Source organism: Callospermophilus lateralis, chromosome 11, assembly GCF_048772815.1.
Source record: "Callospermophilus lateralis isolate mCalLat2 chromosome 11, mCalLat2.hap1, whole genome shotgun sequence".
NCBI lineage: Eukaryota > Metazoa > Chordata > Mammalia > Rodentia > Sciuridae > Callospermophilus > Callospermophilus lateralis.
The window spans coordinates 19,682,300-19,709,466 of record NC_135315.1 but is presented as its reverse complement, the minus strand read 5'-3'; the positions used below and the strand labels follow the sequence as shown (position 1 = coordinate 19,709,466).

Sequence of the window (27,167 nt, the reverse complement as noted above, 5' to 3'; positions counted from 1 at the left end):
ATTGCTGGTGAGACTACAAATTGGTGCAGCCAATCTGAAAAGCAGTATAGAGATGCCTAGGAAAACTTGGAATGGAACCACCATTTGACCCAGCTATCCCACTCCGTAGTTTATACCCAAAGGACTTAAAAACAGCATATTAGAGGGACACAGCCACATCAATGTTTATAGCAGCACAATTCACAATAGCTAAATTGTGGAACCAACCCAGATACCCTTCAGTAGATGAATGGATAGGGAAACTGGTATATATACACAATGGAACACTACTCAGCATTAAAAGAGAATAAAATCATGGCATTTGCAGGTAAATGGATGGAGTTGGAGAATATAATGCTAAGTGAAGTAAGCCAATCCCAAAAAACCAAAGGCCAAATGTTTTCTTTGATATGAGGATGCTGACTCATAATGGTGATGGGGCGGGAGCACGGGAGAAATGGAGGAACTTTACATAGGGCAAAGGGGAGGGAGGGGAAGGGAGGGACAAGGGGGTAGGAATGATGGTGGAATGAGTTAGACATCATTATCCTAAGTACATGTATAAGACACAAATGGTGTGAAAATACTTTGTGTACAATCAGTGCCTTGAAAATAGGGCTCTGTATGTGTAATATGAAATGAACTGCATTCTGCCATCTTGTATAACAAATTGGAATAATTAAGTTATTTAATAAAAAAGTGCTATAAAAGTTGGGAAATGCTCTGGTTTCTCTTCACTGAATAAATCTTTGCTTTTTACTAAAGATTTCTGTGGAGAGGAACAACTCAGTTTCTAGCTAATTTTTGGAGGCATTGCTCTGGATGGCTAGTAATCTTGTTGTAATTAAAGACATTATCCTTCAGAAAAAACACAAGCTGAGGAAAATTAGTCCTGCACTATATTTAAATACGTACTCATATCTAAAAAGTAATAAAAGAAAAGCTGTGCATATTATGTATATCTGTAAGTTATACACATAACACACACACGCACGTAGATACACTCTGGCTTTTTGGTAACATCTTTATAATACATGTACAGGTTTCCAGAGTGACAACTGAGAGAAGGACAATGCCCTTTCAGGTTACATAAATGTTGGCAAGTTCATGTAACATAGTATAATAAAAAAAGCATGGAGTGGGGCTGAGGTTGTAGCTCAGTGGTCGAGCACTTGCCTAGCATGTGTGAGGCACTGGGTTTGATCCTTACCACCACATAAAAATAAATAAAGGCATTATGTCCATCTACAACTATAAAAAAATAAATAAGAAAAAAAAGCATGGAGTAATTTAAAAATCATGGAGTGTGAGTCAGACCAGGGCTTGAGTCTCATTGCTGCCACATGACTGATTTACTAACAAACTCTGGGCATAATATTTAACTTCTATAACCCATAGTCCCTTCCACCTCAGAGAACTGTTATAAGGTTAAAAGTAAGACAATGTATGTTAGGGGCCTAGCATGGTACTTTGCACATAGAAAGGAGTCAATAATGTTAGAGAAAAAATAAATAAGATAAAGTTGATTTATTCTTTTGATATTACACGTATGGTGTATTTTTCTGATAAATAACAGAAAAATATCTTCTCCCAGATAAGCAGGACAATTTACACAGTCACATAAGGTCTGTCTATCAGAGAGGGTCCATCTGGTTGATACAGTAAGACATCAGTGCCTTCATGTGTTCTTCTCTCTATGGTTACATGCATGTAAAGGAAGACAAAAGGGGCTGGGGTTGTAGCATAGTGGTGTAGTGCAGTAGAGGAGAGCTTGCCTAGCACATGTGAGGCATTGGATTCAATCCTCAATGCCACATAAAAATAAATAAATAAAACAAAGGTATTGTATCCATTTACAACTGAAAAAAAAAAAAAAAGTAGAAAGATAGTGTAACAGTCCCCTCTGTCCACATCTAGACCCCTCCTGAAGTGCTGGGATTACAGATGGAGAGGGCAGTCCTAGGTCAACCCCACCAGTGCAGATTCCACCCACCCCACAAACCACAGAGCTAGACTTTCTTTCCTTTGTGTTACATTTTTTAAAATTCCAAAAATACAAAATAAAATAAAATAAATAAAAATATTTCAAGCTGGGCACAGTGGGACACACCTGTAATCCCAGCTACTTGGGAGGCTGAGTCAGGAGGATCAAAAGTATAGTCGGGTTCCATTCATTTCTGTTTCTCTTCATTTATTAATTCACTCAATAAATATTTGTTGAGCAGCTTTTACATGCCAGACACTAATGTTAGAAGTTTGGGATAGATCAATGGGCAGGACAGAGATGTTTGCCCTTATGAATTCCTATTGTATTCTAGTGGGATCCAGAGAGAGGATAGAAAGACTGTAAACAATCATGCTAGGTAAACTGTGCTTTCCACAGATGGCTGTAACAATACCTCCCACCTCACATGCCCTTCTCCAAGGAGACCTTGCATCTCCCATCAAGAAATGTGGCCAAGGGCTGGGGTTGTGACTCAGAGGTAGAGCACTTGCCTTGCACATGTGAGGTACTCGGTTCAATCCTCAGCACCATGTAAAAATAAATACATAAAATAAAGGTATTGTGTCTAAAAATATTTTTAAAATAAATAAAGGAAGACAGAAAAGAAAATAAAGTGCATACAACCATTCCCTACTCTTTGCTCCAACTCTTTTGTTCTGTTTTATTTGTGGTGCTGGGGATCAAACCCAGTACCTTGATCATTTTAGACAAGTGCTCTAATACTGACCTCACACCCAGACTTCTTTGTTTCATTTCTAATAATAAATTTTAGACTCTGAAATCTAAGTAGATATTTAGAGAAAGTAAGCCTTTAATGTTTTTCAAATTTCACTCTATCAGAACAACTGTTTCTAGTGAGCTCCTTAAGAGCAGAAGCCATGTTTTATGATCCTGGGAATGCTGTGTACTGCCTCACTTGGCTTGTGTTCCCAGAGACAGAAAGCCCAAGGATCATTTCCTGCCTGATTTTAAACAGACTCAACAATGCCAGAACAGCTTAAGAACCTACCAGCAAAAGGAAGCAGTCTGCGCCACATGGTTCTGGTTCAATCTTGATTTCTTTGTTCTTGCGTTTATATACATTAGGAGTGGCATGAAAAGCTGGAAAAGAAAAACCATAATGTTTCCAGTGGTCTAACAAAACTGAGTTAGGGAGCTATTGTGGGAGTTGGAATTTGATATAAACAGTGCCCATTAAGGTACACAAAATTTAGTCATTTTCTATATCAACACAATTCTTCCCAAGTTAAGAGGTGTTGAGGGAAAATTAGGTTGCTGATTCATCTGTCTATCAGACAGATGAAATTGAACAAGTGAAAACAACTGTCCTTTTGTGAAACCTTCATCAGATCAGAGGCTGGGAACTTATACATATGACAAACCCAGAACAAACGGAAAGAAGGGAATGGTGGCAGGGATGGGAAAGAGGAGAGCATGTCAAACAGTAGCCGCACTCACGGTGAAGGAAGCAGTCGTATTTAAAGCAGCGTCGGCAAAAAAGTGTGTGGAAGGAGTGCAGAGATTGCTCCCGCTGCACAGACTTAGCATTGGGGCCATCGATGTTGGGTGTGCACTGAGGAGGAAGTGCATTGGGGTCTGACATCTCTGTTAGTTCGCGATACCTATTTAAGAAAAAAGAGAGAACTCTGAGTTCCTCCAAGGGAATGTCTCCACCGAGAAAATGTGGATTGGGTATCAACAGTCACTCAGTTCTGGTCTGCCAAGGGAGGCTGTGTGTTTTATGGGTCTCGTGGATGAGGGGATGGTGAATAACTAACTGGGTACACCACTGTAATTACATAGGGCCAGACATATGTCTAAAAGTAAGAGGAGGGAAAGATTTGATCAGCATAGTGCTGGAGTAACTCTCCCCAAAATGGCAGAGAGAAAGTTCCTTGCCCAGATTCACTCAAAAGCCAGACAGTGATTTTTAATATATCAAGAGGGCATTTAAGTAAGCAAGAGGGTTGGGGTTATGGCTCAGTGGGAGTGCACTTGCTTAGAAAGTGTGAGGTACTGGGTTTGATTCTCAGCAGCACATATAAGTAAATAAATAAAATAAAAGGCTTATCAACAACTAAAAAAGTATTTTTTTAAAAAGAAGTAAGCAAGAAATCATCAGAAGTGCAGGCAAACTGTAATACACTTACCATAAACAAGCGTTTTATTAACCAAAAAATAGACTTGAATAAATATTTTGTCTGTGTATGGCCATACTCTGTGTATGGCCTAAGTCGAACAGCTTTCCCTACCTCTCCTTCATGTCATCTGGGACGCCATTCTCAGGGAACATCGAGGCAATGGCACTGAAGATCATGTCATTTGGGAACTGTTTCTTGGAACTCTTTTTGTTGCCTGAATTTGAAATGACAAAAAACTCCTGAGTGCTTTTATCAAAGCATGCTAACAAAGCTGTTTGACCTTTTCCCTCTTTGTCTTAGCATTTTGATAAGTACTGGTTTTTTAACCTTAACCACAGACTACATATGGATAACAAAATCCACAGTCCCTGTTAGAATCTGGAGGTAAAAAGGAGTCCCCATAGAGAGACCTGAAAATAGAAGAATCTGAATTATGATAATAATGTTAATGCTTAAAAACAAGATGGATACTATAACTATTTTATAGCAGAGAGATACTATGTCCCTAGATATATAGTATAATTAAGTAACATACAGTATAATTAAGTGATTAAATATTGGATTGATTAAATAAATATTAGTGACATGGAAAAATGCTGTTATAATCAATTAAACAAAAAAGTTAAAATTTTATACAGAGTTCATTCAAATTTGGCATAATATAAACATGTTGATTTACATGAATACATTTTTTTAAGAAAATATTCATTTTTTAGTTGTAGGTGGACACAATATATGTTGTGCTGAGGATGGAACCCAGCACCTTATGCATACTAGGCGAGCACTCTACCTCTGAGCATTAACCCCAGCCCTACATGAATAAATTTTTTAAGTTTGGAAGGAAATATTAATCTGGTTATTTCTACAAAGCAGGATTATAGTGTCATTTTGTTTCCTTCTTTATATTGTCTAAGTTTTCCAATCACATTATTCATATATTTAGAAATGAATGATGATTATTTGTAAATTCTACTTTCTTCTTCAGCTAGGCTATAGCCAACTTAAGCTATTAGTTAATGATCATGTTTAGCTTTTTTGGGGGGAGTACTAGAAATTGAACCCAGGGATGCTTAATCACTGAGCCACATCTTCAGTTCCCCCACCTTTTTAAAAAATTTTTAAGTTGTAGATGGATACAATATCTTTTTATTTATTTATTTATTTTTATGTGGTGCTGAGGATTGAACCCAGGGCCTCACACATGCAACGCAAGCGCTCTACCACTGAGCTACAACCCCAGACCTCTTCAGTCCCTTTTATTTTTTTGGGAAAAGGTCTTGCTAAGTTGCTTAGGGCCTTCCTAAATTGCTGAGGTTGGCCTCGAACTTACAATCCTCCTGCCTCAGCCTCCTGAGTTGTTAGGATTATAGGCATATGCCACAACAGCCTGCCATATTTAACTTTTAAATGGACCAAGAGAAGCACCAACAATCTTTAATAAGCAATATACCATTTCAGGTTTCCCTTCTTCTGTATCTCTGTCATTTTCAAAATGGAATGTGGAAGCAATGCTATGTACCTTCAATGGCGTGTCGTTTTCTCTTTCTTGTTACTGGCAGATCTTCTTTGCTATCTTCTTGCTTTCCATCTGAGGTGTCATTGTGTCCTTCCTCCTCCTCATCTGAATATTGATTCAGGGCATCTACCAACTCCAGGAAAACGGCATCACTAATCAAGACAGATCCAGGAATCATCTCTAAAATACAAGATTAGAAGGATAAGCAGTGGTTGCTTCACATTCCATTTGTCCTCCTGGGCAGGTTTTTTGTACTCACTCCTTTTTTTTTTTTTTTTTTTTTTTTAATTCAAAACATTACAAAGATTTCAGAATCACATCGGTTATGTACTCACTCCTAAGGCTCATATGTTTCATATGAACAATCAGGGTACTGCAATCATTTTTTTTTTTGGTACCAGGGATTGAACTCAGGGGCACTGGACCACTGAGTCACATCCTCAGCCCCATTTTGTAATTTATTTAGAGACAGGGTCTCACTGAGTTGCTTAGAGCCTTGCTGTTGCTGAGGTTAGCTTTCAACTCATGATCCTCCTGCCTCAGCCTCCCGAGCCGCTGGGATTATAGGTGGGCACCACCGTGCCCAGCTCATCTGACTGACTCTTTTTTTTTTTTCCTATATTTATTTTTTTAGTTTTCGGCAGACACAATATCTTTGTTTGTATGTGGTGTTGAGGATGGAACCCAGGCCGCACGCATGCCAGGCGAGCGCGCTACCTCTTGAGCCACATCCCCAGCCCCCTGACTGACTCTTAATTGCAACAGTTTAGCTGCGTGAGCAGGAAAACATCTATAAGCTTCTTTCTTTTTTTTTTTTTTTTTCAGAGCTAGGGATCAAACCTAGGGCTTTATACATAGTGGGCAAGTACTCGACCACTAAGCTACATCCTCTACCCAGGTTTCATTCTTTTTTTTTTTTTTTTAAATTATTTTTTAGTTATAATTGGACATAATACCTTTGTTTTTATTTATTAATTTTTATGTGATGCTGAGGATCGAACCCAGGACCTCACACGTGTTAGGTAAGCGCTCTGAAGCTGAGCCACAACCCCAGCCTCCCAGGATTCATTCTTTTTTCTTTTTTTTTAAATTTTTTTTAGTTGTCAATGGGACTTTATTTTATTTATTTATATGTAGTGCTGAGAATTGAACCTAGTGCCTCATACATGCTAGGGAAGCACTCTGCTACTGAGTCACAATCCCAGCCCTTCAGGTTTCATTCTTATTGGGATATTTTACTTCCTTAGTCAAAGGTCAATTCAATATTTATGGTTCAAAATCTCCAAAGAGTATACCAATAGTCACACACAGCACAGAGAAAAGATAATCAAATGAAAATTCACTTGGTTTTGCTGCGGATAAATGGATAGGAACTTCTCTAAATCAAAAGACAGCATTTTTTCCTAAAATCATACTTTATGGGGTTAATACTACAACTTGGAAGAAAGTCCTTGAACACTAGGGGGTGCTGTGGATAAACAATGTATTTGAAAAGCATTATAACAGTACCCACAACTGTCAAGAGTATGTGGGGTTACTGGTTGGCAAACACCTAGGAAGTCTCTCTGCCTCTTCTTACCTTATATACTGACAACATTTTCTAGAATTACAAACAAGTCCAAATGATTATTTTTAGAAAACCAAAGACATTTAAGCCAATTTAGTAGAAATTCAGAGTATACATGGATCAAAGTAGTATGAAACAGAAGTTATGCTTATTGCCATTCTTTTTTTTGTGTGTATGTGTGTGGGGGGGGTTATCAGGGATTAAATTCTCAGGGGCACTTGACCACTGAGCCACATCCCCAGCCCTATTTTGTATTTTATTTAGAAACAGGGTCACACTGAGTTGCTTAGTGCCTCACTTTTGCTGAGGCTGGCTTTGAACTCATAATCCTCCTGCCTCAAACTCCTGCACCGCTGGGATTACAGGCATGCGCCCCACATCTGGCTGCTCGTTGCCATTCTGAAAGAATGGGAAATGAAGCACAAAATGGCCTTGGATGGACTTCTAAGAAATCTGTATAATGAACTTTCTTTCTAGCCACTGATTACTAATAATTCTTTTATGCCTCATCTCCTTTTAAAATTTAACTGCAATTTTTTTTTTTTTTTTTTTTTTTTGGTCCTGGTGCTTAAATACAGGGGCATCTTACTTACCATTGAGCCAAATCCCAGGTCCTTTTTATGTTGAGACAGGGTCTCACTAAATTGCTTAGGGCCTGGCTGAGTTGCTGAGGCTGGCCTCGAACCTGTGATCATTGTGCCTCAGCCTCCTGAGTCATTGGAATTACAGGCATGTACCACTGCACCTAGTAGAAAAGGCACTATTCTAAAAATAGTTTTTTCCTAAATAACTCAGCACCACTACCTTCTTCACCATGGACTTTCCCATCATAGTTATTGATCAGCTCTTCAATGAAAGTTTCATCCTCTTCTTTCACTTCATCTCCCATGTAGGGGATATTGCACAAAACTGTCTCATCTTCTACCTGAAATTAAACCAGATGTAATTCATTCCACGAGGCACTATGCATCTCCTCTTTTCTATTTAGTGGAATCTTTGCTTAGTTTTTGTTTATTTGTTTGTTTCTGAGTCTCCTGAAAATTCCTTTAATCATAGAGTTTTCTGCACTTTAAAGACTGGTCAATTAAAATCTCACAAAGAAAGGGTGATGCTACTCTTAGAGAGATAAAAGTCAGTCTGGTTGATATTGACTATGTAACATATCCCTTAATATCAACTATGGTATTTCCGCCAACACCTAGAATTTGACAGCCCATTTATTTTTCACAGTACTTCCATCTATTTTCACCTTGTTTCCACTATACTTCTTTGTGATATAGTTATGAACATCACCTAAAAAACAGTCAAAAGTCTCCAATTCCAATGGTTTTCTTTAATTTTCTTTATTATATTTTTATTCTAGTGGCTTTCATGAGTAAATAGAGAGATAAATAAAAAGGAAGGCCTCCACAGGTATGATTTACAATAGAACTACACAAGCACCAGAGCAATCATAAAATTTTGGGATATGCTATGAAGCATAATTACTCTGCAATAATAAAAAATTATGATAACTCATGCCTATCATACTCAATCTGAACCTAAAGGCAATCGCAGAATAAAAAATTATGATAACTCATGCCTATCATACTCAATCTGAACCTAAAGGCAATCGCAGAATAGGCTATGGATATTTTCTGGAGATAAATAATACTCAAGGAGGCCTGGGGATATAGCTCAGTTGGTAGAGTGCTTGCCTCGCACGCACAAGGCCTTGAATTCAATCCTTAGCACCATTAAAGAAAAAAAAAAAATCAAGGAAATAATACTCGAGGATTAGAGTGGGGCAAGATAATCATCTGAGAATACAGAACACATAGCTATTGTTTTTTTTTTTTTTTTTTGGCTGGGAGGTGCTGAAGAGTGAACCCTAGGCTTTACTCAGCAAGCACACTCTACCACTGAACTGCAATTCCAGCCCCAACATAGTCATTCTTAAATCCCCAAGTTCCAAGAATAATTACTCTGAGGTTTTACTTAAAGAGATTACTCTTTTCTGTAGACCTATATCCTGTTCCGATCAGCAGTACGGCTACCTGTCACCAGATAGATGATAAGCAATAGCAGTATTTAAAGAGGACTGATCATCAGAACGATAAATAATCCTAGCAGGAGTCAGCATAAAGCCCTGGATAAAAGGACTGTGTAACCATGTGCACCTCTGTTATCTCAGTTGCTTTCATATTATCCTGCCTTTAGAGGATTCAGACAGAATTATTCCATCAGCAGGGGGTTGACAACCTGCTTTTAAGCCTCAAGTATTTGATTTAGACTGCATATAATGTTACAAGATTGGATCCAAGTAGAAAGAGAAAATTGGAGTTTTGCCCAACCTCATTCATTTAAAGGAAAACAAATCATTTCAGAAGTATATTTTAGAAAGCACTAAAATCTAACACATTAGAAAAACTTACTATTTTTTAGAGTAAGTAAATTACAATAATGTACCATGCTGTATATTCAAGCTTTGGTAAGTATTCTCCTAAGAGGAGCTTCCACATATCAATATAAGTAAATCATACAGATTAAACAATTGCTTTTAATACATACCATAAAGTTCTGCTGAAGAGGGGACCAGGAATACATGATGGGAACCAATGCAACAGTGTTCAGAGACCTCATTAACATATGTTGGTTTGCAAATCCTGGGAAAATGCTCTCTATGGTACACTAAAGAATGAGAAATGACATAGACAGAGAAAGGCAGAAACAAAACCCAAGAGAGAATTATGTAGTTTCCTTCCAAAAGTCCCCAGTGTTCTTATAATATTCTCATTCTTTTTTATTTATTTATTTGTGTGTGCATGTGTGTTGCTGGGTTAAACTCAGAGCATAGGCAAGCACTCTCCTACTAAGCTACATCCCCAGCACTTTTTATATTGCTTTGAAACAGAGTCTCCCTAAGTTACCCAGGCTAGCCTTGAACTTGTGATCCTCCTGCCTCAGCCTCCTGTGTAACTGGAATTACAGGTATGTGCCATCACACCTGGCCATGTTCTTATAATTCTTACAAATTAATATATTGAGTGTTTTTTTTAGCATCGCTCCTGTGGAGAGCAGGAACTGTCTCTTATTCATATTTGCATACTCTACAGAGTCCATCCCAGTGATTGCCATACTCCACTGATGTTTATTTCAATTAAAACTGTTGGTCTCCTTGGAGTGTACACAATAGTAAAGGGCCTCTGAAAGTTCTAAAGGATGAGATGAAGATGAGGAAGTTTTCCTAAGGACGTAAACTTTAAGACTTAGCTGATAGGGACAGTACCCAGGAAAACAAAGTGATATTGAAATTATAGTTATAGGGCTGGGGTTGCGGCTCAGTGATAGAGCGCTGGCCTAGCACATGTGAGGCACTAGGTTCAATTCTCAGCACCACATAAAAATAATAAATAAAGTGAAGGTATTGTGTCTATCTATACCACCAACAACAAATTAAAATAAACAAACAAATAAAATTGATTTATTTATAAAAAACATTGGGCTGGGGATGTAGCTCAGTTGGTAGAGTGTTTGCCTCGCATGCAAAAGGCCCTGAATTCTATTCCCCACATCCCACCCCACATACACACAAATCTAGAGAAACTAGAATTATTTTTATGATGATAATTCAACCTAATAAATAAATTATTTACAATAAGGTATCAATATACTCCTTTCCAGAGCATTCATTTCCCAATATAAAAGTACTTTAGGAATTGATCAAATCATAGAGTTGATTTGGAGCTTGGATACAGAGTCCAGGGAAGCAGACAATAAATGTCTTTTTACAAAATATTTTAATTTTTAGTTATAGATGGACACAATATCTTTATTTTACTTATTTATTTTTATGTGGTGCTAAGGATCAAACCCAGTACCTTATGTGCTAGGCAAATGCTCTACCACTGAGCCACAACCCCAGCCCTTAAATATCTTTGTTTTTTAACTAAAAAAAAAATCACAATTATTATTATTTTAAAAATAGTTTTAGCTGTAAATGGATACAATACATTTATTTATTTTTTATGTGGTACTAAGGATTGAACCCAGGGCCTCACACTTGCTAGGTAAGCACTCTACCACTGAGCTACAACCCTAGCCCCCACAATTATCAATTGAAGAGAAAAAAGGTGACAAAATTACTCTTTACTGATTTACTCTCCTAATTGCTCAAGGTTGACTATAATAGCTGTGTCTATTTTATTTATTTATTTTCTAACAGAAAAAAACTATGCCCAAGAAAGAGGGAAAGGCCAGGTTTTGACCCCTGTAGTACCTTTTTGAGAAAAGGATGCCCACTCACAGGCTTCATTGACTGAACAGGTTGGACACGAAGCTTCTTCCACTCTTCATTGAGAATTTGGGTTTTTTCTTGAACCTTTGCAAAATTTGCCACATATAGAGCCTAGCAAAGCCAAGAAAAAGATGAAGATATCAAAGCACAAGTGAAAAAATTTCAAATCCTCAACACTGAAGAAACATAATGAAATCTGCAATCTTTCACTTGGAAGCTATTTATTTATTTATTTATCAATACTGGGGATTGAATCTACTAGGGTCTTGCAAATCCTCAGTCTGTCAGTTCACTACCTTTCCTTTTGAGCCAGGGTCTCCCTAAATTGCCCAGGCTGGCCTCAATCTTTCCAACTTCCTGTCTCAGCCTCCTGAGTATCCGAGATTATATAGGCATGTTGCCACCACATCCACTTGAGAACGTTTTTTTTACCTTTGCACCCATATTTGCCTGAAGTCGTTTAAGTTGTCGAAGTCGCATATATTCAGATTTCACTTTTCTTTTCCAGTAAGTGATACATTTGGAAGTTGGAGGATTTGGTATATCCATTTTGCTATACTCTAGAGAGAGAGATAAGAATAGCATTTTATTAAAAAAAAAAAAAAAAAAAAAGAATAGCATTTTATGCCCTGAAATGAAGCATTCCTCAAATTTGCATAAATATAGCAAATTATGCTTTCATTCCCACTAAACTTATTCATTAAAACATAACATTTAAAGAACTTAAATACACTAGTCTAATAAAAGTATCAATTTTTAAAAGATTTCAAATCAGCAATTCCCTGTCCAATTATCAAAATGCTTAGTTCTGTCCTGTGTGTGACTCATTTTAAATTAAGCTTTTAAGCTGGAGAATAGCTCAGTGGCAAGAGCTCTGCGCTTAGCACATGTGAGTCCCTAAGACCACACACACACACACACACACACACACACACACACACACAGAGTTCTCCTGGAGATATTAGGAAGTTAGATTTCTTGGACATAGGGAAAACAGATTTCTTGGACATAGGGAAAACTATTCACTGCTTTGACTAACAGAGCAAAGTTCATATCCAAGAGCTTTACAGAAAGACCCACCCACTTCAAAACTGTTACCTATTAAATTACCTAAATCTACTCCATGTCTGTCTAGTAATAAAAGTAGAATATGACAACAACATAATCTTATCTCCCATCAGCAGCAAGACATATAGAAATTGATAACACTGAAAGTCACATTTTTAAATACTGAAATTAAGGTTCAAAATTTTAAAGGATATACTGTAACATACTTTACCTATCTTGTAGAATACCAGGAGAACTTCTGGATTTTATGATGTGTCTCTGTTCTTCAAAGGAATGGCCAGACAAAAAGGCAAAACAAGCGTTCAGCTTTGCAAAAGAAAACAGATAGTGATTTTATTAAATCATAGTAGTGGATTTAGACCCTGATGCCCTTAAGTAGGATGTTTCCCCCAAACTAGGAAGTATTTTATTTTATTTTATTTTTTAAAGAGAGAGTGAGAGAGAGATAGAGAGAGATAATTTTTTAATATTTATTTTTTAGTTTTCGGCGGACACAACATCTTTGTTTGTATGTGGTGCTGAGAATCAAACCCGGGCCGCACGCATGCCAGGTGAGCGCGCTACTGCTTGAGCCACATCCCCAGCCCCAAACAAGGAAGTCTTGAAGGTGTCTGCTACCATTGCTTTTAGATGCAAGTCAGGTCTCAATAATACTTGATGTTATTTTATCCTTCCATTCACATGTATAAGTATATTCTCACAATTATAAAGTTCATAAATGCTTTTCTGGACCCATTTCTAGGCTTAGCCAGCAGGCCCAACAAACATTAAATACATGTAAAAATTCAAAAAGATGTACAAGATAATGCTTTTACTCTATATTCACTAGTTAAGTTTCTTAGAGAACTAGTTTATCCATTTCACCTAACATTTTAAATTCCCCCAAAATATTAAGAGGAATTATGAGGAGCCAAAATTCGAAATAGAAACTAAAGTTTCAGATTGTGTTTTTAAAAATTTCCTAGAAGATACTTTTTTTCTTCAGAGTATATTCTTAAATTTCTTCTAAAGAAACATATCAAAATTACCTGTTACACTGCCTATAAGAAATGATTAGCACAAACAAGAAAACAATAAAAGTTAATCTACCACCACACATATGCCACAATCAGATCATGATTATAATATTTCTGTACATAGATTTTTTAAAAAAATGTTTTTGTTACATTTGTGTATGTGTGTGTGTGTGTGTGTGTGTGTGTGTGTGTTGCTGGGGATAAAACCCAGACCTTCTGCATGCTAGATCCTTGTGCTATGCCCCCAGCCCCATGCAGGTGGATTTTAAGAGTATATCTGAATGTTTTATTTGAAAACAAATGAAGTCACCTAATTCAATATTAGAGGAAACTGATGGTTGTTTTTGGATTTTGTTTGTTTTTAATTTTTTTGTAGTTGTAGATGGACAGCATGCCTTTATTTTATTTACTTTTATGTAGTGTGGAGGATCAAACCCAGTGCTTCACGTGTGCTAGGCAAGCACTCTGCCACTGAGCTACAGCCCTAGCCCCTGTTTGTTTTTTGAGATGGGGTCTTACTATATTGCCCAGGCTGACCTCAAACTTGTTGACATAAGCAATTCTCCTGCCTCAGCATCCTTAGTAACTGGGACTTTAGGCAAAGAGGCAAATGCCACCACATCCAGGTTTTTTGTTTTGTTTTGTTTTGTAGTAGTGGGACAAACCCAAGGCCTTGCAGCCCACTCTTATAATCCCAGCTACTTAGGAGGCTAAAACAGGAGAATCACAAGTTAGAGACCACTCTTCTCAGAATAAAAAATAAAAGGGGGCTAGAGATAGAGCTCAGTTGGTAGAATGCTTGCCTCCAATGCACAAAGCCCTGGGTTCAATCCCCAGTACCACACTAAATAAACAAACAAACAAACAAAAGGGGTTGTGGCTCAGAGGTAGAGCACTCACCTACCACGCGTGAGGCACTGGATTTGATCCTCAGCACCACATAAAAAAATAAAATAAAATAAAGACATTGTGTGTCCACCTATAACTAAAAAATAAATATTAAAAAAATAAAAATAAAAGGGGTTGGGATGTAGCTCAGTGGTAAAGTGACCCTGGGTTCAACCCCCAATACTGAAATTAATTAATTAATTAATTAATGTAAAGGAAAAAGAAGAAAGAATAGTAAAGAAGCAGAGAGATTTTCTGTTTCCTACTAACTCAGACCAAGTGATTTAAGCCCTTTAAAACAGTCCAGTCAGGTATGGAGGCACACGTCTATAATACCAGCAACTCAGCAGGCTGAGTCAGGAGGATTGCCAAGTCTGCGGCCAGCCTGGGCAACACAGCAGAACCCTATCTCAAAATAAAAAGGGTGGATGATATAGCTCAGTGGTAGAGCACCCCTGGGCTCATTCCCCAATACCACAAAAAAGAAAAAAAAACAGAATTCCCCTGACTTAAATATTATCTTTCTGGGGAAGGGAATGAAATAACAACAAAATCTAAGAATTTGAATCCCAGCCAGTGTAGTCATTGGTGCATGCCTGTATTCCCAGCTACTGAGGAGGCTGAGGGATCACTTGAGCTCAGAAGTTCCTGACCACCCTGGGCGATAACACAGCAACACGCTGTCATCCAGCAGCTTGGGAGGTTAAGGCAGGAGGATTAAAGTTCAAAGCCAGTCTCAGCAATTTAGCAAGGCCCCAAAGTAACTTAGCAAGACCCTGTCTCTAAATAAAAATATGAAAAAAGGGCTGAGGATGTCGCTCACTGATTAAGCGCCTCTGGGTTTAATACCCAGTACCAAATAAATAAATAAATAAATAGGGTCCAGGGATGGTACTAAGTGCTGGAGCCCTTGGCTAGCATGTACAAGGCTCAAGTTCAATCCTTGGTGCCAATACACACAGGAAAAGGCCATACCTCATAATCACAGGTAATATTAAGTGATTGTTCACATAACTTCTGCCCTCAAAAACTTACTAGTAGTCTGATACAGGAAATGAAATATGTTTCAAATTAAGAATAAAACTAGCTCTATCAGAAATCTTAGGCTAACTGGATAACAGATTATAGCTGCAGGCCTATAATCTCAGCAATTTGGAGGCTGAGGCAGGAGATTCATAAATTTGAGGCTAGCCTTAGCAGTTTATCCAGACTCTGTCTCAAAATTTAAAAATAAAAAGAATTGGGGATGTAGCTCAGTGGCAATCCCCATTACTATGAGGGGGAAAAAAAAAAAGAAAAAGAAAAAGAAAAGAAAGAAGTCTTATATTACTTTACCTAAGACCCAAATGACCCAAATGTTATAAATTATAACTCACAGAAACAACACAACCTCCTTTAAGAAATGGTTTTGAGAGCCAGACTGGATGGTGCACGTCTGTAATCAGGAGGAGCATAAGTTCAAAGCCAGCCTCAGCAAAAGCGAGGAGCTAAACAACTCACTGATATCCTGTCTCTAAATAAAATACAAAAAATAGGACTGAGAATGTGACTCAGTGGTCGAGTGTCCTTGAGTTCAATCCTGGGTCCCCCTACCCAAAAAAACACAAAAATTATTTTGAACTACAATCCCTCTCTCAAGTCAGTCCTTTTGGATTGATTTCTCTTTTTAAAACAGCAAACTTAGAGCAGAGTGCTCCATCCATTTAAAACTGGAGATCAAGTAAGAAATGAACTTACTCTATCCATAGCTGCTGGGTGTATATGTAGATTTCTTAGAGGAAATGGCCACAGGAAAATATCAATACTTTTATTAAAGAAAGGAGTTATAACTGAAATGTAATCTCCTACAATATAGATGACAGCAAACACATCATAATAATCCAACAATTAAATGTCACCATTTCTAATTTCTCTCAAGTGTTTTATTTGGCCAGAGGAATATATACATATACACTAAAATGCCATTAAGTTTTAACCAGTCACATTGTAAAATAAGCCATACTTCCTCCTTTTACAATTAAAGCAATATTTGAATGTTTTGTGTCCATGAGTCAATATTTATTTCACTTGGCTTTTTAATGGGTCTTCAATGTCTCTAAAAGTTTATTTGGCAGTTGGTCAGTCCCCACAGGGTGTTTGAGGAAGATGAAATATACTGTAGGGAACAGATGGATATGATTAAAATAAACACAGCCATAAGATGTCACAGCAGCTGGATCCTAACCAACAACTATCATATCAAAGTGAAAAGAAAAAAAAGGCAAATAAAAAAAATCAACATTCACTAGAACACTCTGGAGACAAATGGGGTCATCCATGTTGGGCAAAGGGAAAGCACACACATAAAACCACTTCATATTTCTATTAGAACTGGTTTTTAGTTATTTAAACATGCAAAACAGCACTTATATTCCAGTTAAGTACTGATGAACCTTTCATTATATTCACTGAAGACAAAACACCAAAACATATGCTGTTTGGGGCATGAGTCTTTTTTTTTTTTTTTTTTTTTTGCTTTGTACACAATACCTTTATTTATTTATTTTTATGTGGTGCTGAGGATCGAACCCAGAGCCCTGCACATACTAGGTGAGTGCTCTACCACTGAGCCACAACCCCAGCCTCAGGGTATGAATCTTTATATTACCAATTCTAATAACAAGAGTAAGATAAATAGCCCAACAGGGAAACATTGTTGATCTTTTTTTTTTAATATTTATTTTTTAGTTTTAGGTGGACACAATATCCTTATTTTATTTTTATATGGTGCCAAGGATCAAACCCAGTGCCTCACACATGCTGGGCGAGTGCTCTACCACTTGAGCCACATCCCCAACCCCCAACACGGAAACATTGAACAGATACTTTTCCAAAAAAGTTAGGAATGCCAAGTGCAGAGGCAATTGCAGTGACTTGGGAGGCTGAGGCAGGAGGATCATAAATTCAAGGCCAGCCTCAGCAACTTAGCAAGACCCTGTCTCAAAATAAAAAATAAAAAAGGCTCAGGGGGGCTGGGGTTGTGGCTCACGCTAGAGCACTTGCCTTCGCACATGTGAGGCACTGCATTCCATCCTTAGCACCACAAAAAAAAAATAAATTCATTAAATAAATAAAGATATTGTGTCCATCTTAAAAAGAAAATCTTAAAAAAATAAATAAAAAATAGGGCCTGAGTTGTGGCTCGGTGGGAGAGTGCTTGCCTAGCACGTGTGAGGCACTGGGTTTGACCCTCAGCACCACACCACATAAAATTAAATAAAAAGATATTATGTCCATCTACAATTAAAAAATAAAATAAAATAAAAAAATAAAAAGGGCTGGGGATGTGGCTCATGGTAAAGTGCCTCTGAGTCCAAAACCCAGTACAAGTACCAAAAATTAAAAAAAAAAAAAAGACAGAAATGGCAAATAAGAACATAAAAAGATGTTCAACATCATTAGCCATTAGAGAAATGCAAATTAAATTTGCAAAAATAAAAAAGACTGATAATACCAGTTGTGGGTGGGAACATTGTTATGGTTTGTATGTAACGTGTCACCCAAAAGCTCAATGCAAGAAGGTTCCGGAGAGAAATTATTGGATTGTGAGAGTCTTAACCCACTCAGTGAATTAATCCCCTGATAGGGATTTACTGAGTGGTAACTGAAGTGGTAGGGTGTGGCTGGAGAAGGTGGGAATTAGGCTTTTGGGTATATATTTGTATCTGGCAAGTGGAATTCTTGCTCTGCTTCCTGATGTTGTGAGCTGCTTTCCTCTGCCACACTCTCCAGCCATGACGTTCAGCCCCACCTGGAGCCCCGAGAAATTAAGCCAGCCTTCTATGGACTAAGACCTCTGAAACTGTGAGCCCTCAAATAAACCTTTTCTCCTCTACAATTGTGCTGGCTGGGTCCTTTAGTCATAACAGCAAAAATGCTGGAGCAAGTGGAATCCTCATACATTGCTGGTAGAAAGGCAAAATGGCATACCCATTATGCAAAACAGTCTCCCAGTTTTTATTTCTAAAATAAAATTAAAGCTGGACACAGTGGGAGGTTGAGGCAGCAGGATTTCAAGTTTGAGACCTACTTCAGCAAGTTAGCAAGACCATTTCAAAATAAAAAATAAAAAGGGCTGGGATGTAGGGCTCAGTGTTAGAGTGCCCCTGGGTTCAATCCCTAGTACCACAAAAAAATAAATAAGTAAAGCTAAATATAAGATTAAATATAACATTTCCAATTATCTGAGAGAAATGAAAGCATACATCCTTGCAAAGATCTATACACAAATGTTCAAGCCTCTTTATTTAAAATAGCCGAAAGTAGGTAAACACAAAGATGAATACATTGGCTAATGGATACAAGATGGAATACACACACACACACACACACACACACACAGTGAAATACTACTCAGCAGTTAAAAAGAATAAACAATTCCTATTACATGCACAATACATCTCAAAAATACTAATCTCAGGGGAACAAAAAAAAAAATCATCCATAAACTATATACTGGGTTAGGGATATAGCTCAGTGGTACCTCGGCAAAGAGCTCTAGTGACATAACTGTGTCATTATAATGATCATCAATTTCATCAACATTCCTATTAAATAATTGCAACGAGGTACACAGCTGGATAGATCCCTCAATTAGGAGCTATTAAGCATTTTTTAAATTTATACCCTCCCAATTCTGCAAGATATTTACATTTGTCATTAGTTTGAGCTCCTGGGCACTATACACACATAAAGAACCTTACTAATAGAAAACTGTGACCCTGAATTCTAACTTAAAATCAAATAATAACATTAATATTCTCTAGAGTTGTTTCATTAGGAGAATCAGGTCATTTGCACTGGAGACAGTGATGAGAAAACTCAAAGTAAGATTAGTTTTTGGAGACCCAGAGGAAAATGCTAGCTCTTGGGGTGTACAGTGCTGATTTAGAGAAGTTAAAGCAATCTCATGTGAGAGCCCTACCTTGGCTGTACTACACTAGCACAAAGCTTAATATTTAGTGACTGCTCATTTTCATTCAATAAAAACAGAGTGGGGCTGGGGATGTACCTCAGTGGCATAGTGCTTGCCTAGCAACTGCAAGGCCTTTTGTTTAATCCCTACTGTTATCAAAGAAGTAAATAAAAAAATAAACATTAAAAAATAAAAGCAAGGGCTGGGGATGTGGCTCAAGGGGTAGCGCACTCCCCTGGCATGCGCGGGGCACTGGGTTCGATCCTCAGCACTACATACAAATAAAAAATAAAGATGTTGTGTCTACCGAAAACTAAAAAATAAATATTAAAAAGTTTTCTCTCTCTAAAAAAATAAATAAATAAATAAAATCAAGACTCTTCAGTCAATTTTGAATCAAATTATTAGGATAAATGAGTCAGGGAATATAACATATCAGAAGCACTAAACGCCAACTACTTACTAAGTAACTTTTGACTTTAGGATTTGGAGCACTGAAGTCCCAAATGATGGTCACTGATGGGCTATAAAGGTAGGAAAGAACCTAGAACACAGTGTAGACGAAAGAAAACAAACAAAATAAGCTGGAACGTTCCTGTATGGAGGTATTCCCTAAGAGCACAGTTCTTCCTTTTTCACCTATCAGGTATAATTATCTTCACATTTCTCCATATGTCCATCCCCTGCCTCACAGTTTGTTGTTGTTTTGTATTGAAGATTGAACTTAGGAACACTGAGGATCAAACCCAGTGCTCCACCCATGCCAGGCAAGAGCTCAACCACTGAGCTTAACCACTGAGCTACATCCCCAGCGCATTTCATTTTTTATTTTGAGACAGGGTCTTTCTAAGTTGCAGAGGCTGTCCTTCAATTTACAATCCTCCTGCCTCAACCTCCCAAGTAGGCAAGTGCCACTGCACCAGGTTTACACTTCAGAATTTTTAAGCTGTGCTGTAGCATCAACTTCCAGGAATGGCTCATATATACTCTGTTCATGGCAGAATTAGGATCCATTATCTCTTGAGTTCCAGTCCCAAAAATGTTATTACTATTATTTATTCCACAAATATATACTAAGCACTTACTAACTACACACCAGGCACTATTTAGGTGGTTGGGTGTACATCAATGAATAAAACAGACAAACATTCTTGCTTTTTGCAGAAATGATTCACACTGTGATACACCATACATGAATCTTCTTTTTTTTTATGGGGGGGGGCACAGATTAAACTCAGAGGCACTGGACCACATCCCCAGCCCTATTTTGTATTTTATTTTATTTAAATATTTTTTAAGTTGTAGATAGACACAATATCTTTATTTTATTTTTTTTTTAAATGTGGTGCTGAGGATCAAACCCAATGCTCCACCCATGCCAGGCAAGAGCTCAACCACTGAACTACAACCCCAGTCCCTGTATTTTATTTAGAGACAGGGTCTCACTGAGTTGTTTAGTGCCTCACCTTTGCTGAGGCTGGCTTTGAATGCGATCCTCCTGCCTCAGCCTCCCTAGTCGCTAGGATTATAGTCCTGGGCCTCCTGCACCTGGCCACACATGAATCTTGCCCATAATAGTATTATGGATGGCCCCTTCCACCATGTGACCAGCACGCTGGCTGCTTCATACTAGAGGTTCAAAGCATATAAGTTAACTAGTGAGATCAAACTAAACACACAAACTCAATTTACCTTTTTCTTTGACCAGGTCTGAGACGGCTCTCCCCTCTGGCTCTTTCCTGGAGCCACCAAGTGGGGCAGCAAGATTTACATAGACTAGCAGGAGGGAGAGAGAGAGAGCACGCCAGAGAGTGGCCTTTTATTGGGGAACAAGAAATTCAGGGGAAAATTCCATCCAATGAAGGTTGAAGGGGACAGCATTCCAAGGTCAGGGTCAGTTATTGGTCTCAGGGTCAATGGTCAGTCACACCCCCACTCGATGGGCTCTCCCACCTGGAAAGGGTGGGGATTAGTTCCCCCACAGTTTAGCCAGAATGCCTCACACCCAATCAGGGAGGTGCCCAATCACGTGCAAGAATGGCTTCCCACAGCCCCTTATTCTGTCTTTATTTGTTTTTAAGTACTTATCTCTTTACTCACACTCTCTTCTATGTAAGTCTGTCATCTCTTTCCTCAATGCCACACAGAATCCCAGGGCTTTTTAAAAACAGACAAGCTCTAACAGAAACCTTAGAATTAGAGTCTTCTCAGGCTGGAAACTTAATTCAATACTGGTTTCCTTATCTTAAGATCACGGAGTGGAGCATTTTTCTAATCAGAGTAGAAAACGTAGAGAAAGACTCACACTTTCAACTCCATCCTTGTGGCCCACCCAGTTGTTCATGTACCTGACCCTTTTCTCTCATCTTTCCCCGCCAAGCCCTAGGCTTCAGATCTAGGCTACTCTGCTTATAATCTTGTATTTTACCCATCAAAGGTCCACCCTCCATATTCCAATGGCGGCATCCTTTCACAGCACTTCTCCTCCCTGTCCCCCAAACAATTTCTCAGTAGTCACTTTTTACCGAAATAAAAGTTTGGCCTACATTTTCTAAAGGGCTTGTCCCAAATATGACAGCTTTACTCTGCTCCAAAGCACTTTCACTTATATCATTTGATCCTCGGGAGAAGCCTACGGGTTGGCGCAATTGGTGCCAGCCTAAGTCTGGAGGTTAGGAAGCTTCTTATTCAGGGCTGGGTTTGGAATAAGGCAGATGAGGCCAGAGAAGCTCCTGGAAGGCGAAATGTAAGGAAGGGTTCTCTCTGCACTTGCAGTATGCTGAGAGTCACTGCCCCCTTACACTTTGCGCTTTAGCCTCAATCACCTCGTTGTAGTTCCGGCCCTGTTTTTACTGCCATCCCTTCCTCAACATCCCCCAAAGCCATCGCAAGCTCAGCCCAGGTCTCTGGGCTTTCCCGTGCACAGCCCCAGATCCCCAGGAGTCCACCTCGCTAAGGGGCCCCGCAGGTGCCACCGCCCACCCGGGCCCACTCTGCGCTGGGGCTCCCGCCCACCGGCCCACCCCTCCTTCCAACGGGATTCCCCGTCTCGGGGCCCGCCCCCGCCGCTCCCCCTTCGGGACACACAGCCCATCCAGTCTCAGACGCAGTCCTCGCCGGGGGCTCTCTCACTCTGTCGCCCCCGGTCCCCTAGACCACGGAACGGGAAGGGGAGCCCTGCTACCCGCGGCCAGTCAGGTAGTGTACCCCTCGGGTTCCTCCCGATTCCCAGATCACTTCGCCTTTCCCTCCCTCCTGATCCGGCGGCGGCGGTGTGCGGAGGCCGGGCCCCACCACCCGGCCCGGGCTTGTTTACTCACTCACCCTCCATCCCGAGCCACAGGGACCCGCCGCTAAGACGCCTGCGCGCCGCGGCCCCGCCTCCGCGCCGCGGCCCCGCCCCTCGCCCTCTTAGGCGCGTGCGCGTGGAGCCGCCAGTGCCGTTCCGGTGGCCCACCTGGTCCTCCTCCTTTGATCTTAAGCGGAGAGATCCGGAGAAGGAAAACGTCTGTTTGGCCTCAGGTTGCTAGGGCTCAGGAGGGCCTGGTGGTGCAGCCCAATCCTGACGATTTCTAAGGTGGCGCTGTCAGTGGAGAGGAAGGGCTTTGTGACGACTTTCCACAGCCACTAATAACATCCCAAGATCTCATCCAGCCCTGCTGGGGACTAGCCACATCTAACTTCGACGTTTGAAGGCAAGCTAGAACCCCCTCAAACACATGCCACACACCTACCAATTCTGCAAACTTATGTGCTCTAAGTTCTTGCTCTATTTACGCCTTATTTCCCTGTTTCTGTCAATAGTTCTCCCAGTCACTTAAAATCAAAAGTATAGCCTTGTATCAAAGTATTTCCTCACAAGATACTTACTAGTTACTAAGGGAAATTTTATAACTTTACAGAAATCTGTCAGACACTACTTTGACCAAGTGATCAAAGTTAATATCATTAGTGATGGGAAATTTCTTAGCAGATTCTCAATATAGTGCAATGAGGAAAGTACAAAATCACTCCCGCGGTATTCTTGACAAAAATGTAAAAGCGGAGAGGCTGGGGCAGAGCACTTGCCTAGCATGTGTGAGGTACTGGGTTCGATCCTTAAGACCACAAACAAAAAATAAGCAAATAAAAAAGTGAGAGCTGAGTTTAATACAGAAATATCAGACAAATTCAAAATGAGAAACAATCTACAAAATAATTGACCAGTGTCTTCAAAAGTACCAAGATTGGGCTGGGGTTGTGGATCAGTGGTAGAGCACTTGCCTAGCACGTGTGAGGCACTGGGTTCCATCCTTAGCATTGCATACAAAAATAAGCAAATAAAGGCATGCTGTCCATTTACAACTACAGGAAAAGGAAAAAAAAAAAAAAAAAAAAAGGACATGAGAGGGATAATTTGATGGAGTTAGAATTAGGCCTCTAGATTAATAGGGTTTTTAAAATCAGTTTTAATTCCTCATTTGGATCATTTATGTAAGGAAGTTAGGTGAAAAATATACAGGATTACTGTCCCTTTTTTCTAATTATTTTGTAAATGTGAAAATTATTTAAAAAAATAATATTAAGCTGGGTTCCTTAGCACATTCTTGTAATCCCAGCTCCTAGGGAGACTGAGACAAGAGGATAACAAGTTTGAGGCCAGCCTGGGCAACTTAGTGAAACTTATTTTTATTTCTCAAGATAAAAAAATAAAAAGAACTGGGGATGTAGCTCAGTGGTAGAACACCACACACAAACACACACACACACAAAATATGTATTTATACATTATATATATATATATATATATATATATATACACACACACACACACACACATATATATATGCATACATGTGTATATATAAAGTTAAATTTTGAAATTAATCTGGGCACAGTGGTACATGCCTGTGTTCCCAGCTGAGAACAGAAGGGATCCTCCTGTCTCAGAAGACTGAGACAGGAGGATCCCAAGTTTGAGGTTAACCTCAGCAACTCAGAGGGACCCTGTCTCAAAAAAGTAAAAGGAGGGTTAGGGATGTGGCTCCAGTGGTAGCGCGCTTGCCTAGCATGTGTGAGGCACTGGGTTCAATTCTCAGCACTACATAAAAATAAAATAAAGATATTGTGTCTACCTAAAACTAAAAAATAAATATTTTTTTTAAAAAAAAGTAAAAGGAACTGAGGGGCTCAGAAAACTGAAGCAGGAGGATCCAAGTTCAAAGCCAGCCTCAGCAAAAGTGAGGCACTAAGCAACTCAATGAGACCCTGTTTCTAAATAAAATACAAAAATAGGCCTGGGATGTGGCTCAGTGGTCGAGTGCCCAAGAGTTCAATTCCTGGTACCAAAAAAAAAAAAAAAAAAAAGACAAGAAAAAGAACTGAGGGTATAGTTCAGTGACAGAGCATCCCTGGGTTCAATCCTAAATACTGAAAATAAATAAATAAATACATACATACATACACATTTGATTTTGTCCCAAAGTGTATAATTATAAAAATTTATGATTTTCTTTTTTTCAAATAATTTTCATGACAATTTTAAGAAGTAGGTAGGGCAGATTTCAGTTTTACATAGCAGGCTATGCGGGCAAAAAGGGAGTTAAATGATGTGCCTTACACAGTTGAAAAATTGCCCTGTCAGGTCTTATACTCAAATCTCTGGATTCCAGATATACTATCCTTGACAGTATATCAAAATCTTTGATTTTGCTACTATCCTCCTTGCATCTATTTGTTTAACTACCAGTCAAAACAATTACTCTTTTATATTGTACTTGTAATTTGCAATGATGTTCCTTTCCATTTCCACTGCCTAGATAAGTGTTTCTCAAACTAGGATCACATTGAAATCACCTACAGAGCTCTAATAACTACCGAAGCCTGCTTCCCATATCCAGAAAGTCTGATTAATTATTATTTGATCCCGGGTATTGCCTAGGTTTCAAGAATTACATAAACATTCCAAGTGATTATAGCATGTAGCCAAGTTTGATAACTGTTGCACTGCATTAATAATTGTTAGAAGAATGTGGGTTTTCTAAGGAGAGAGATTTGAGTACCATCAATATATTAATAGTAACTGAAACCACAGGAGTACTCCATTACTTTGGGAGACTGTGCCAAGAAAAGAGAGCAGAGGCACAGAGAACTTTTAAGATAACAAAGAAAGTATGGTTATAGAATTTTTTTTTAAGTGGACACAATACCTTTATTTTATTTGTTTGTTTTTTATGTGGTGCTAGGATAGAACCTAGTGCCTCACATGTGCTAGGCTAGTGCTCTACCACTAAGCCACAATTGCAGCCCAGTTACAGAAATATTTTGAGATGGAAACTGAAGGGATTTTGACCAAAGTCAAGGATGTAGCCTACCTCAAGTCCCACCTGCTGGTCCAGCAGTCTTGCCCTCATGGTCCTTCCTAAGGCTTCAACTCCAGTTCTACTTTACACTTACTGTCACGCATTCTACCTATTTCATATCCACCATAATATGTGGCATAGGATTAAACAGAATTCAGTAATCCTCATTCACTGAAGAATTATAAAAACAACTTTTACATCACAGTGAGTGTGGGTTTTGTTTTTGTTTTTGTTTTTGTTTCTGAAACAGGTCTCACTATGTTATCTGGGTTGGCCTCGAACTCTTGGATTCAAGGGATCGTCCTACCTCAGCCTCTCAAATGCTAGGACTACAGGCACATGCCACTAAGCCTGGCTAGGTATGGGGTTTTTGAGGGAAGTTTTGTTTGCCAGTTAATTTCCTCTCATTTTTCAGGGAGACAGTTTTTCCTGAGACCAGGCTCTTTCTCAGCTGACTCTGTTCCATGAGGCACTATCAGCCAACGTTTGTTTGGTGAGCTTTTACTCTGCATCTCTTTTTCTTTCCAATCCTTCAGGTCTTTGTCCTATAAATTCGTAGAAAAAGCTGTTGGCAAGTGGTCAGCAACAGGACCTCTAAAAAACAGTACCATCACCTCTGCCCCACTCCTCCCAGCTCCACCCCCAGGCAGTTAATGGAAGAAAGGAATAACTGTGTCACTCTTGGCTTCTCCTTGCTCATCTTGCTCTTAAATTGGAGGCCTCTGGGGCTGCAAGAAACTGGACAAAGTGTGCTGAGTAGTCTAATAGGGCTGGCTCCTTTTTTGAAAGTCCTCTATTGCGGAAAAATAAAATTATGTGTTTAATTTCTGAAACCTAATGCCTGATTTGCCTTGGCAGCCCTTCTCTTGGGCTTGGCTGAGAGTCCAGCAACATTAGTATACTGATTAATACCAGCTCAACTTGTTCCCTGGAGAAGAGCATTATTTACTGGATTGTTTTCTTAAATCCTTTTTAATTTGTTGTGTTTTAGCATACTCTGATTGGCTTTAACACGTTGTTTTCTCTGACCATAGGCCATAATGAAGCTGGAGGGATGACTCCCATCTCTGTGTGCTCATATCCTCATCACAAAGCAAGATTTTGTTCAACCCAGTGATTAGAAATGACACATCACATGTTCTAATCCTTCTGGGATGTCCAAGTTCTAAGTGTACTTTCATCCTCTGCTGGTCCTCAGGCCACTGGTAGAAAGGGAAGGAGAAGGGCTGGGGTTGTGGCTCAGTGGTAGAGTGCTCACCTCGCACTTGTGAGACCCTGGGTTCGATCCTCAGCACCACATAAACAAAAATAAGTGAAATAAAAGTATTGTGTCTAATTACAACTAATATATATATTATTTTAAAAAAGGGAAGGAGAAGATATTTCCCAGACTCAGGGCTTTCTGCACTATTCCTT

General features: G+C 39.1%; 1 protein-coding gene and 1 pseudogene across 4 annotated transcripts in view; one reads left to right on the top strand and one right to left on the bottom strand.

Moving 5' to 3' along the window:
- Positions 1–22,811, bottom strand: part of Ezh1 (enhancer of zeste 1 polycomb repressive complex 2 subunit) — a 37,432-nt gene extending 14,621 nt beyond the window's left edge. The window contains exons 1-11 of one of the 4 annotated variants that reach the window (XM_076870143.2): positions 22,735–22,770; positions 19,874–19,954; positions 12,764–12,858; positions 11,917–12,044; positions 11,467–11,595; positions 9,759–9,878; positions 8,013–8,133; positions 5,645–5,821; positions 4,237–4,339; positions 3,443–3,606; positions 2,994–3,085 (exon numbers count right to left, since the gene is read on the bottom strand). In XM_076870143.2, coding sequence (XP_076726258.2) covers positions 2,994–3,085; positions 3,443–3,606; positions 4,237–4,339; positions 5,645–5,821; positions 8,013–8,133; positions 9,759–9,878; positions 11,467–11,595; positions 11,917–12,033 — 1,023 coding nt within the window. In that variant the 5' untranslated portion in view covers positions 12,034–12,044; positions 12,764–12,858; positions 19,874–19,954; positions 22,735–22,770. Of the gene's footprint in view, positions 1–2,993; positions 3,086–3,442; positions 3,607–4,236; positions 4,340–5,644; positions 5,822–8,012; positions 8,134–9,758; positions 9,879–11,466; positions 11,596–11,916; positions 12,045–12,763; positions 12,859–19,873; positions 19,955–21,102; positions 21,298–22,734 lie in introns of those variants that run through there. The other 3 variants (XM_076870144.2, XM_076870142.2, XM_076870145.2) reach the window with 3 other exon arrangements.
- Positions 698–807, top strand: LOC143411149 (U5 spliceosomal RNA; annotated as a pseudogene).
- Positions 22,812–27,167: the final 4,356 nt, after the last annotated feature.